Source organism: Branchiostoma floridae, chromosome 12 (genome assembly GCF_000003815.2).
Source record: "Branchiostoma floridae strain S238N-H82 chromosome 12, Bfl_VNyyK, whole genome shotgun sequence".
Classification (NCBI taxonomy): Eukaryota; Metazoa; Chordata; class Leptocardii; order Amphioxiformes; family Branchiostomatidae; genus Branchiostoma; species Branchiostoma floridae.
In genome coordinates, this window is record NC_049990.1 from 9,935,416 (window position 1) to 9,947,983 (window position 12,568).

The following is a 12,568-nucleotide window of genomic DNA, read 5'->3' on the forward strand; positions in this document are numbered from 1 at the left end:
GCAAGGTTACCTCAAAGTAGTTCCTGTCTGGTGTGATGGGTTGAGATGACACAAACACTCCCACTCTCCAGGCTTCATCTGGATGGTAACTGTGGAAGGAACAAGAACAAAAAATCAATGAACATTTTTTGGTTGTGTCAAGTGTGAATTACCCTCTTATGATTATGTTGACAGAAAAAATGTTTGTGTCTTCTTTCAACATCATTACTAGATAGAGTTTGAATACCAGCAGCAATGGGTAGAGTTGTAGTCCTCTGGATGGGATATTGACAAAGAGGTCCCTCTTGAAGAACACAGAACATGTATCATTAAAAGCAAGGGTTTGTCCCAGTGTGAGACGACCAAACCAACCAGTCCTATGTCTTACACAGTTTGTTGTTTATTACTGCCCATTGCTAGTGCTTACATATTACACAAAATAAAAACAGTTGAAAATGACAGTTGAACAGACTTTTTTTACAACAGATAACTACAAGGCGTACCTGAGCATATCTCCATCCAGCTGCACTCGTTCATACCGTTCCCGCCGCGCCTGGCGACGCTCACGGAAGGCCTGACGACGACGAATCACGACTTGGCGGGCCTGAGGCAGCAGCCGCCCAATCAAGTCATCCCTTATATTCAAGTCTGTGAATGACATAGATGGGAGAATTCAACAAAAGTCCACCGATAGCTACTGATAGTGAATATGAAAATGGTAGATTCTTTATGATCAGAAAATGAATTATTAGTTAATTTTTGACATCAAACGTAAAACAGAAAATGTGTATAGTTTCAGTAAACTTCTAACGTCATGGAAACTGATTTCAAATAACGTCACAATATTACCACTAAAATTATTATATTATATCAAGCAACCACTTCTGACAACTTTCAATTCGCCCCCCTCCCACCTTTCGGTTGGCCAGTCTTCAAAACATAAACAGTGCGCTATCAACATACCAATCAAATGGTGATTATTGGTGATTTCTAACTTCTTCGCGTTACAGTACACATAATAAAGCTACTATGGAGGAATATCTTGAGTGGCAAATCGCGAAAATAAATTTGTGTTATTCTTTTTTCCGACTCACCCCGGTCCAGATGACGGGCCTGTACAGGCACAGGAGGCGCGGGAAAAAATCGGTTGTCTCTGTTCATCAGGGGTCCCTACTGCCGACATGGAGGTCACACAGAGATGGCTGCCAACTCTCTACATCAGGGGAAAACTCAAGATATCTGACAGAATGAGCTGACCGAAGGAAAAATGAAACTTTGGTGTAAAACAACGACACAAGTTCCTGGTTCTTCCTTCCTGGTTGGGACTTCGTGAGGTCAGATATCGTCTCGTACCCAGGACACGCCTCTCGTTCCCAATCTCAGAACACACCAAGTGGAATCTGGCATAGGGGTGTTAAAAAATAAGTGTACATTTATCATCGTTATGATTTAATATGTCGTACTGGCATTGACGTATACCTTGCATTATTCCTCTTCTTAGCAAAAATCACTAAATATTTTTCCATGGATATTAGAGCCGTGTTTCCACAAACTCCGGGAAGAGACCAATGCAGTGACGTCATTTGCTTGCACAGACAGTCAGCCATCATCGTCACATGATTCCATTTACTCAGCTCGTAATAGTCTAACAGTCATGGCTCTGAACATGACTGTGGTCAACCTGAAGGTAGGTTTGCTACTGCATGGTGCAGTTTACGATGTTGTAGGGGTTCCCTAGTCGCTGGTGTGCCTGGAGTCTCAGTAGTTTAACAGTAGACGTTATCGTGAAGTCGCGTTGACATGTTTACTAGGGTGTTGATGTGCTACTGATCGATTGATGGGGAGGGGGGCCAAATTATTTACATGTGCTGGTGCAATATCCAAGCAGATGTGTTGCTTGTCGCGACTCTGTATGTTTTGCAATGATACATGTTTTATATTGATCATCCTCACGTGGTGATGTAGTATGTAAGGAAAGCACAAAATGCTTGAAGGGGTAGCGAAAAAAGCATGGCAAAAGTGGGGTGGGGTCCAGATAATCAAGGAGCTCCTCTGAATGATATAACCATGTACATGTACTAGTAGTAGTATTACAGTGATAACTTTTTCAGGGTGTCAGGTAAATAACGCTTCATCCTGAAAACTACTTGTGGTTGACTGTGCTGCAGCTCAAAATCCATTTTTCTGCATTTAACGTTACCTGCGCACCATACTAGTTTACTCATCTTTACCCGTACCACTGTTATATCTCTGCTATTGGCGCATCGAAAAGCCTAGTACAGTAGTAAGCCAGTTAATTGCACAACGGATTACTGAACACTTCCATGAATTGCACGGAATCCCAAACCAGTTTGCTCCAGCTGAATATCTTTGCATTGATGCACCACCCGGATAATTGCAGTAAGCAAATGGTTATATAAGACGTCCTTGGTGCAATTAACCGGCTTCTACTGTAGTACTATTTGCAATCAGTGTTGCCACAGCCACGGTTGTCTGTTTCTTTGAGTTTGAGGAGGGAACTGATTTATTGATATTGATACTAACTTAAAGTTAAACTTTGACTCTTAATGTGTACATTGTGTACGGAGGTGGGTTCGATGAAAGAGCTGGGCTGGGCCCCTGGCCTGTCTACCTGGCCTGTCTACCTGGCCTGGCCATCACGTCAGGCCACCAAGATACCCCCATTCATACCCTCAGAAATTCTCAGCCTCTCATCTAGCTGCGCCCTCTAGCAGAATATAGACAAATTGCCGAGAGCATGTACTTACTGCATTGTCAAGCCACCTACGAGCTAGTCTGTGTAACACAAACTCCGCTGTCCAGGGCTCTAACTGGCCGGCGGATGTTTGGCGGGCTGCTATAAGCGAGATTTAATCAGGCTACCTACGAGCAAGATAAACTGATATCTATTCAACGTTACTTGTCTGAATTTAAATTTCTAAGGGTCTGCAAATAGATAAACAACAACCTTAAGGGAGATAGAAACGACGCTTGTGGTTGATGTTGAGAACAACGATACCATACACACAGTGTAACATTTGATCTAGTGGTAAACGTTATAACAGGCAGTTTGGCCAAACAAAGGAGGTCATATTTAGGTCACCACGTAACTGCAGGCCTGAGTATGGCAGAAACGGGTGCTGTCAGAGGATTGGACTTTGAATTGACATTTTCCCCTTCACGTCATCGAAGGTTTGAAGATTGAATATTTAGTCTTCAATGTTCATAACAAGGACTGACTGCTTTAAAACAAGGCTGGAATACAGCGGTTTGTTTTTCATTTAGCAAATGTTAGTTTAACACACTGCTTTAGGGATCTGATCCCCCAGACAACTCTCTAAGGGAACTAAGTGCCAAGCATGTGACCCCGGTCATCACAGGCGCTCCACCTGTCACGTCTCTTTTAATAAACCAGCAACAGGCGCTTGTCCAGGGACAAAATACATGTAGTTGATTGAGAGGCATAGTAATTGCTACTCTTTAGCGCTGTCAGAGAACTCAGCCTGGCCTGTCAGCCCGGCCCCTTGACTGGCCCTTTGAGGAAGTAAAAATATAACTCTGTCTGGGAGATATTAGGCCTTTCTACCAGCCAGAAATACAAGTACCACAGTTTGTGTCTTTTTGATCTGTCTTCGACTAGACCGTACAACAAAAAGAGAAGTAATGTTCATGACGTACTGTTTAGAGGTAAAACAACACTTTCCTCTCCCAGTCCCCGGAGCCAACAATCTCCACTCATTCCAACACAGAGTTCCCCAGTTGTTTCTCTGACCCCTGTGTGACATCGAGGCCACAGAAATGGCTGGGGAGGGGAAACCCACCAGACCAAGAAACTCTGCGGAAAACTTTGTACAGAAAGTACTGGAAAGTCTTAAATGACCGACTTGCCTGGTACGATCCTAGATATATGAAACAAGAAGAACAGAATGGATTAGGGAAGTAACGTTATACCTGGATGGATTAGATGGAAGCAACTGCTTGGTTCCTGGTAGACACAGTCCAACAGATCAGAGTGTTAGAGAAATCAACCGTGTCTTACACAAAGTTACACTAGGTACACCAGCACTACCCAAGTTGTCAAAGGTTCCATACAAAGACCACAAGTTCTTCTGAACCATTACGTTTTTTAGTGTCAACTTAATACAAGCAGATCCAAACTTGCGCTTTCCTGCTCTTTTCGTCACAGTATGTATCACACACGTCTATAGAAAAAATTATGTATTTTGCCCTGAGATTTTTCACAACGTTGTTCTTAGACAGAACGCCCAAAATATAAGGCTAGAGAATACTTGCCCTTATACCCTAATACTTTCTGCCTGGTGTAAGACGCAGTCTGAGGCATGATTTCTCTGACACTCTGCTCTGTTGGACTGTGTCTACCTGTAACCAGGTATCCACCAATTGTAACTCATATTCATGATCTTGTAGTTTTGTGCTTGTAGTTATGATGGAGACTTTCTTGCCTTTATGATGTTATTTCTATGCTTATCTAATTAAGGCCACGTTAATTTGATTATATGGATGACATCCGTGCTTGCACCAATTTTCGGCCATTTCCAAAAAAAAAAAAAGTTTTCGACCACACAATAAATTGTGCAAATCAGCTGTAAAATGAGCACAAATATTCCGTAGATTAAAAAAAATAAATCAGAAAACAGATAACTAATGCCATAGAATGCCAAAATGAATCTACAGTCAAAGAATAAGATGTGAAAGGACACGAGGCAGAAAAAAACAATCTATTCTTGGTTGGGAGAGGTACCCGAGTACAGAAAATTCAGGTCCAGAGGATCATTTCCAGGTCCGGACATGAACCTGGACTTGATTGTCTGTGGAAACTTGAGAACTGGCAATACTCAAAACAATGGTAATTGGTCAATTTTGCTACAAAGGAATCTGTTTGGTGGATTATTGGACTCCCACTGCATTTTAAAATCCCATCTCCATGTAAGAAAGGCTAACTGTCTCTGTACCTTTGACTGTAGAAACTTGGTGCAATTGACTATAAACTCTACTTGACTTCGCTCTTGTTGTCTTCTTGCGATACATACATTGAGACTGAATGATCAAAGTAGCTTATCCTAAATTTGTAATGTACTTCATTCAAGAACTGTATTTGGTGTATAACGTATTATTTTTAGAATAACCGATGACATTCTCCAATCTGGAAACAGACCATAATTTTTCATTAGACCATTAAAGATTCTAATGGCTCACAAAAAGGCCTGTATAGCATTTTACCGGGCAGCAGTACAAAAGTCATAACAAAAACCTTTACCACCTACAATACTACATGCAAAACTATGGAAAAAGGGCTTTTAGAGTCTGATATTGCAAAACAATATTATGAAAAAAATATAGATAACAGTGTGAGAACACTGTCCGGCTGTTCTTTGACACGGCAGGTTGTGAGGACCAGATGCCAAATCTTGCAGGGAAGGAGTAGTTGCTCTCTGGCTAGCGCTCAGCGGCTGTGCCCCGATTTTCTGCTCCAGCCAGAATCTCCCCAAGGGCAAGATGGTGAAGCTGAAACATGCGCTCTGGAGAACGGTTGGGGGTTTAAACAAAAAAATCAAGGAAAACGTTGCTTCACCCTAGATATATAACGTTAATAAAGACACAAACTATGGTACTTTTCTACAGATACTTTTCTAGTGTGATAAATACTGTGACGAAAAGAGCAGAAAAGTGCGAGATTGGTTTAGAAGAACATATGGTTCAGAAGAACTTGTGGTCTTTGGATGGCACCTTTGACAACTTGGGTAGTGCTGGTGAACTTAGTGTAAGACACAGTCAGGCATGATTCCTCCAACACTCTGCTCTGTCGGACTGTGTCTACCAGGAACCAAGCATTTGTTTCCATCTAATCCATCCAGGTATAACGTTACTTCCCTAATCCAATCTGTTCTTCTTGTTTTACATATCTAGGATCGTACCAGGCAAGTCGGTCATTTAAGACTTTCCAGTACTTTCTGTACAAAGTTTTCCGAAGAGCAGAGTTTCTTGGTCTGGTGGGTTTCCCCTCCCCAGCCATTTCTGTGGCCTCGATGTCACACAGGGGTCAGAGAAACAACTGGGGAACTCTGTGTTGGAATGAGTGGAGATTGTTGGCTCCGGGGACTGGGAGAGGAAAGTGTTGTTTTACCTCAAACAGCACGTCATGAACATTACTTCTCTTTTTGTTGTACGGTCTAGTCGAAGACAGATCAAAAAGACACAAACTGTGGTACTTGTATTTCTGGCTGGTAGAAAGGCCTAATACCTCCCAGACAGAGTTATATTTTTACTTCCTCAAAGGGCCAGTCAAGGGGCCGGGCTGACAGGCCAGGCTGAGTTCTCTGACAGCGCTAAAGAGTAGCAATTACTATGCCTCTCAATCAACTACATATGTATTTTGTCCCTGGACAAGCGCCTGTTGCTGGTTTATTAAAAGAGACGTGACAGGTGTCTGAGATGACCGGGGTCACATGCTTGGCACTTAGATCCCTTAGAGAGTTGTCTGGGGGATCGGATCCCTAAAGCAGTGTGTTTAACTAACATTTGCTAAATGAAAAACAAACCGCTGTATTCCAGCCTTGTTTTAAAGCAGTCAGTCCTTGTTATGTACATTGAAGACTAAATATTCAATCTTCAAACCTTCGATGACGTGAAGGGGAAAATGTCAAGTCAAAGTCCAATCCTCTGACAGCACCCGTTTCTGCCATACTCAGGCCTGCAGTTACGTGGTGACCTAAATATGACCTCCTTTGTTTGGCCAAACTGCCTGTTATAACAGATCAAATGTTACACTGTGTATATGGTATCGTTGTTCTCAACATCAACCACAAGCGTCGTTTCTATCTCCCTTAATGTTGTTGTTTATCTATTTGCAGACCCTTAGAAATTTAAATTCAGACAAGTAACGTTGAATAGATATCAGTTTATCTTGCTCGTAGGTGGCTTGACAATGCAGTAAGTACATGCTCTCGGCAATTTGTCTATATTCTGCTAGAGGGCGCAGCTAGATGAGAGGCTGAGAATTTCTGAGGGTATGAATGGGGGTATCTTGGTGGCCTGACGTGATGGCCAGGCCAGGTAGACAGGCCAGGTAGACAGGCCAGGGGCCCAGCCCAGCTCTTTCATCGAACCCTACGGAGGTCATCATACATTCAGGTGGCGCTTGTTGCAATATTTAACATTTACAGTACAATACTTAATGTTATGTGTCAATAATTTGTTGTTTATTTATTGGTATGTTGTTTTTATTTGCAGGCCATAGTCTTAGGACATTGGGTGCTCACAGTCTGGTAAGTTTCCTTGTTTACTAAGTAAGGCACAATGTTTAAAAGATTGCAAATGATGTGTTGCTAACAGCTATGTTGTTGTTGTTGTTGTTGTCCTTGCTTAACGTCTAATTCTGCGCTAGATGTGGACTCCAGGCTAGACTCAAGGTACTGTTCTCATCTAGGTGCTTAACAGCTAGCTCAAAGATAATATGAATTTCTTATAGTCACTCAGCATGCTGGGAAAGTTACATGCCACGAAAATTAGAAATTTTCTTTTTTCTACAGGGCATGTATGGGAGGTGCGATACAATGGCTGCCAGCCTCCTACCAGTGGTGCAACTTCACTGTGTTAGCTGTGGGAGTCTGGGCAGTGGCACAGAAGGACTCAGTAGATGCTATCTTCATGGTAGGTCACAACATGGATGTTTGAACTGTTGGGAGTGAAATATCTTGCATATCTTGCTCTCACTTGTTGCAATCATTTGATTCAGCCAAAGACATTATATTTGATTCAGCTCTACCAATGAAACAGCGTCCTAATTGTTCAACTGTTTTTTAGTTCCTTGCAGGCATGACAATTAGTATCCTTCTAGACATCATCCACTTTGGGATCTACTACGGCAGATCTATCCAGAACCAGAATGGTATGTAGGATACCTTTAGTCTTACCACTGAAAATTGAAATGTACATATATATTAGGAATGAGTAAAGAATCTTGGTGGGTGGGGTGGTATGGGATATTTTATTTGTTTGTATTATTTAAATTAAATGTTGCAAAAAATAGTACAAAGGGGAAGAAAAGGCCAAAAAGACTGACAAACCATAAAAGAATACTTGCGCCTTGCTTTTTGAGTTGCTATGTGATAATTTTTGTTCAATCTCCTTGCATTTGGGATTATGTACTCATTCAAATGTACATGACTGATGTTGTATTTCCCCCACTACAGCTCAGCCTTCAGTGCGAGATGAGTTCAGATTTGCTGTTGGGTATCCTTGTGAAAGTTTCATAGTATTGTCTAACCTTCCTAATGTTGCACATACAGTTGAACTATATGTATTGCTGATATCTAACAATTCTAATGTATAACAGTAGAAATGTGCTATCTGATTGGAAAGGCAACCTTTGGTATAGTACATCCTTGACCCTGACCTTGTAGCATGGCCATTCTGAACCTGATCCTGAAGCCCTTCACCTGTCTGCTGCTGTACCAGATGTACCGTGAGAGAGGAGGGGAGATGTACATGAACTTTGGTAAGTACACAATGTAGGTTTGGTTAAAAAAAACACCCCAATAGCAGAAGCATAGTAAGCGAGTGAAGTATCGTTTTTGGCTCTTGGGTCTGCAAGCCTCAATATTCATAATAGAAATGCATTAGACAGAGCCAGCAAGAAATTTAGCCTGGGTGCCATCTGACCTACAGGAGCACCTATACATTGTACTCCTTCAAAACTAATAAGAATACCATCCTATTTATTACTAGGGCTCCTATACTTGTATGGGAGCTTTGGTAGTAAATCCAACCGCTCTTGAGAAATTCACAATATTGGGTATAACACGAAATTTACCAAAATTAAAAAATATTTCATGGAGGTGTGAGGTCTTTAATTTTTGTTGCATAATGGCAAGGACGTTATATCAGACCTTGATAATGGAAGTCTTGTTGTTATTTTTGTAGATGCTGCCCAGGAGAGGTATGGCCCACTGGACAGCTCCACAGAAATCCCCCCACCCCCACAGCCTGTCCCCCCACCCCCTCAGCAGAAAGGGCCATCCTACATGTACCAGGACGTGCCATGATAGGTGAACATGACCTTCAGGTTTTCTCTTCAACCAGCACAACTGTCTACTCTACAGGTTGTTATATACATTAGGTAGTCCTAAGATTGAAGTATGCTACTGTGTGCTGGTTGAAATGTAACCCAATCCCATGACTCAAATTGGTAAAGCACAGTTACACACCTGTAATAAGCCCTAGGAAAATTTATGTGTTTGTTTCAAATTACGGTTGTGTAAAATAGAGTCAATAGGTAAGGATCATTGCAAAGCCTTAACCTGTTGAGAGAGTGTGAAATATAGGAAGTCTGTGAGACAACTTGCAAGACTACATACGAGGGGCGTTCAAGAAGTAATCCACCTGACCCATTTCCCAAAGGAGGAGATTAATGAAACTTGGTGCAGTTATTAGTCTTTCTCTTCATAGGAATCACCCAGAGTTATGCATTTCTACCATCGTTTGATGCAGCTCTGTACACCGTTTTTGTAGGACGCCCCAGGTTGGTCCTGCAACAGATGCCTCATCAATGGCAGAAGAGGGACGACCAGGTCTGGGAGCTGTTTCCACAGACTTCCGGCCATGTTTGAATTCACAATGCCAGCGTTTTACAAGGTCATATGATGGGGAATCATCACCATAAGTTTCTTTTATTTCATCAAAAGTCTCATTTGGTATGCGTCCTTTCAAATACAAAAACCGGATCACTGCGCGACATTCAACTGGCTCCATTTCACACCTGGTCCATTTCACACCTGACTCAGTTCAAACACCTTTAAATCAAAAACCAAAATTAGTTCAGAGCTGTTTTTTGCAACATAACCCATAGAGATATGAATCATTACATATGCAAAATTTCATCTAGATCAGACAACTGGAAGTGGGTCAGGTGGATTACTTCTTGAACGCCCCTCGTAGAATTTCAGATGTCAGATCGAAACTTTTATCCCTGCCAACAGTTGAATCCTAAAAAGAAAGACTATGGTTCGGCAGATTTTTGCTAGGGTTTTCAGGAAACCGTAAACACAACATTTTCCTAGGCCTATCCGCTATTCACTGCTGTTGTTTTGTGCAGGGCTCTCTTTGTCGATTGTTCATCTGTTGCTGGATAGAATTTTGCTATCCTGGAGCATTACATGTACATGTATGTGTACTGTTAGACAAACAAAATTCAAAACTCTGTGACATTTTCATCAGATTGTAGATAGTGCCACATGTTTGTTTTTTTTTTAAACTTGAAATGAGGCCATTTGAAGTTTGTCCCCTTAGAATGAAGGAAATACCAGTTTTCTTTATTAACTTGTGACATTTTCATTAGATCATCTACACTGCCACATCACTTTTACAAACTTGAAACTAAGCAAATTGAAAACATAACACGAAATAATAGCATTTTCAAACATGACACTGAATTCCCAAGGGAGACATGAAATGAACCCTTGCTGTAGATTTTATTTGTAGCGGTCACCATCATCACCTCCATATGGCATGCTACTGTAGATAGTTTTTTAAATGAAACAACGAGCTATCTAAAATGATATCCTGGAGCTTTGTTAGGTTTTCTGTTAGGTTCTGAAATGCCCCTTGTTCTGCAGTGTCCAATATCTTGCCACTACTAAAGCTGGAGAGAGCTCTGTTTGTTTGTGACAGCACCTTTGACTACCTTCCATGTTTGTACCTTTGTTTATTCATGAGAAACTCTTGTCAGCCTTCAGGCACCTTTTCTTCAAGGTTATGAGAGAGGAGTTAAAGATCAGATAAAAGATCATACATGTATAAGTTAGTATAACCTTGGGATTTCTTTTCATGTATCATTATTGTGAGGCTGCTATTGATACTGTGGGTCTTGTATCGTTTTCAACTGAATGGTAATTAGATGTATATCTTATATGGTGAAGTGGTCATTGATATCTATATATATTAAGCAGGGTGAGAAGTTCCATGTATAAGCTTGTTTTAGTATGACATGTGTGAGATATAATATAACCCTAGAGCTAGTTGTTCTTTTCCACAGATGTATTGCATATCAAAATTTAATTTAGAACAGGGCTTGTGCAAAATATTGTAGCTTGAAGGATAGCTTTAATATAATGTTGCAGTAGATATCCTTATTGTCCATAAGGCTTTCTATATTTTCTACATTTAAGCAGTCCATGCTGTAACAGATATCGTGAATTAATGTAACATTGTAGAGACTTATCCTCATGGTAAGAGGACATTTTAAGGTGGTGAACATTGTGTCGTGGGTACATTTGTAATAACACATTGCAAGATAAAACGTGTTCAGGGTGGGAATAATTTCAGTGGGAGCTTGCAAAAAATGGGAACGTCAAACCACAGTGTGTATTTCACTATTTACTGTTTAGTAAGCAAATGGCTTGATTCTACTCGGAATATATATAAATATGATATTATCTTGTCATTGAGGAATTGTAGAGAAGAATGAATTTTTCACCATGGTGAGATAAAAGACAGTAAATTACACTAAAGTTAACTGTTAGAGATAGCTATACTCAGAGTAGAGTCTGTAACTAGATGTTGTCAATCATGCCATAAAGGGAAAAATAAAGTTTTGAGGACAACTATTGTGACAGACAAATTCTAGGTGTTCTGTCATGTGTTTATGTTTGAGTAGCTACTGAAACACTACATGTATGTGTACAAGGTGCTATGTAATTACGTTTCATGTGCCATAGAGACTAAAGTCAGTTGACTGTGCACAGAAGCTTGTGCACATATCAGGAATTCGTCTTATACTAATAGATTAAATGAGTTCTCCGTGGTATTGACTTTTTTGGTACTTCTATTCATCTTCAAAGCACACTTTTTGTGTTAACTACTAGTAGGTTTTTTACCTGGGCAGGGGGCTTTGCCCAATAAAGTATAGCTGAAGTAGAAAAAGAAAAAGGTTAGAACAGGGTTATGTATACATTGTACTATTTTTTGGCAGACGGAGAAGCACACAACAAAGTATGTATACATGTGTAGTAGTAGTGGCCTGACTAAATCACGTTTTAAGTGGCTTGCCCGAGAGTAGCCACCCCTACAGGTCAATAACCCAAGCCAGGAGAGACTGCAGACATTTCAAGGCTCTTTTTGAATAATCATTCCAAGTACTTCTTGGTGCTTTTTGTCTAATATCAAACAAAGCCTTGAGGGGCAGATTTGTCTGGTAAATGCAATCAGCGTAGTAGTTTCAGTACTGTAGTGATGTGCAGTCCAGGTGCCGAGCTTGTGAAGTGTTGGACACAGAGGAGGCAAGTGGGCATTTGATCGACAGCAGTAGCTGGTTTGCGTTGTCAAAGGTGCTGACTAAATACACAACCTCAGGTTAGTGTTCTGCATGTCTATCTAGCAGGGATGTGGTTTTGAAAGGATAGTCAGGATGTACTTAGCAAGATGTGAGAGGAAATCTGCTGGGCCGATGTTTTTTCTGCTCCTGTCAGCTGGGTACGGAGCTTCAGATGGTCCTGCTATCCCGTGTATGACAGTAGAGTGGCAGGCGTGTGTAACCTTCGAAGACGTGCTTGGTAATTTGATCAATGTAAAT

At 41.0% G+C, this 12,568-nt stretch overlaps 2 protein-coding genes across 2 annotated transcripts in view; one reads left to right on the plus strand and one right to left on the minus strand.

The window, feature by feature from the left end:
• LOC118427253 (SPRY domain-containing protein 3-like) overlaps window positions 1–1,351 on the minus strand; it is a 6,933-nt gene extending 5,582 nt beyond the window's left edge. The window contains exons 1-3 of the mRNA XM_035836928.1: window positions 1,074–1,351; window positions 483–627; window positions 2–89 (exon numbers count right to left, since the gene is read on the minus strand). Coding sequence (XP_035692821.1) covers window positions 2–89; window positions 483–627; window positions 1,074–1,140 — 300 coding nt within the window. The 5' untranslated portion in view covers window positions 1,141–1,351. The remainder of the gene's footprint in view (window position 1; window positions 90–482; window positions 628–1,073) is intronic.
• A 170-nt stretch (window positions 1,352–1,521) lies between these two features.
• On the plus strand, window positions 1,522–9,355 carry LOC118427252 (type-1 angiotensin II receptor-associated protein-like). The gene is made up of 7 exons (XM_035836927.1): window positions 1,522–1,666; window positions 7,231–7,265; window positions 7,530–7,650; window positions 7,804–7,888; window positions 8,193–8,232; window positions 8,403–8,497; window positions 8,923–9,355. The coding sequence occupies exons 1-7, from the start codon at window positions 1,634–1,636 to the stop codon at window positions 9,042–9,044; spliced, it is 531 nt and encodes a 176-aa protein (XP_035692820.1). The 5' UTR covers window positions 1,522–1,633; the 3' UTR covers window positions 9,045–9,355.
• Window positions 9,356–12,568: the final 3,213 nt, after the last annotated feature.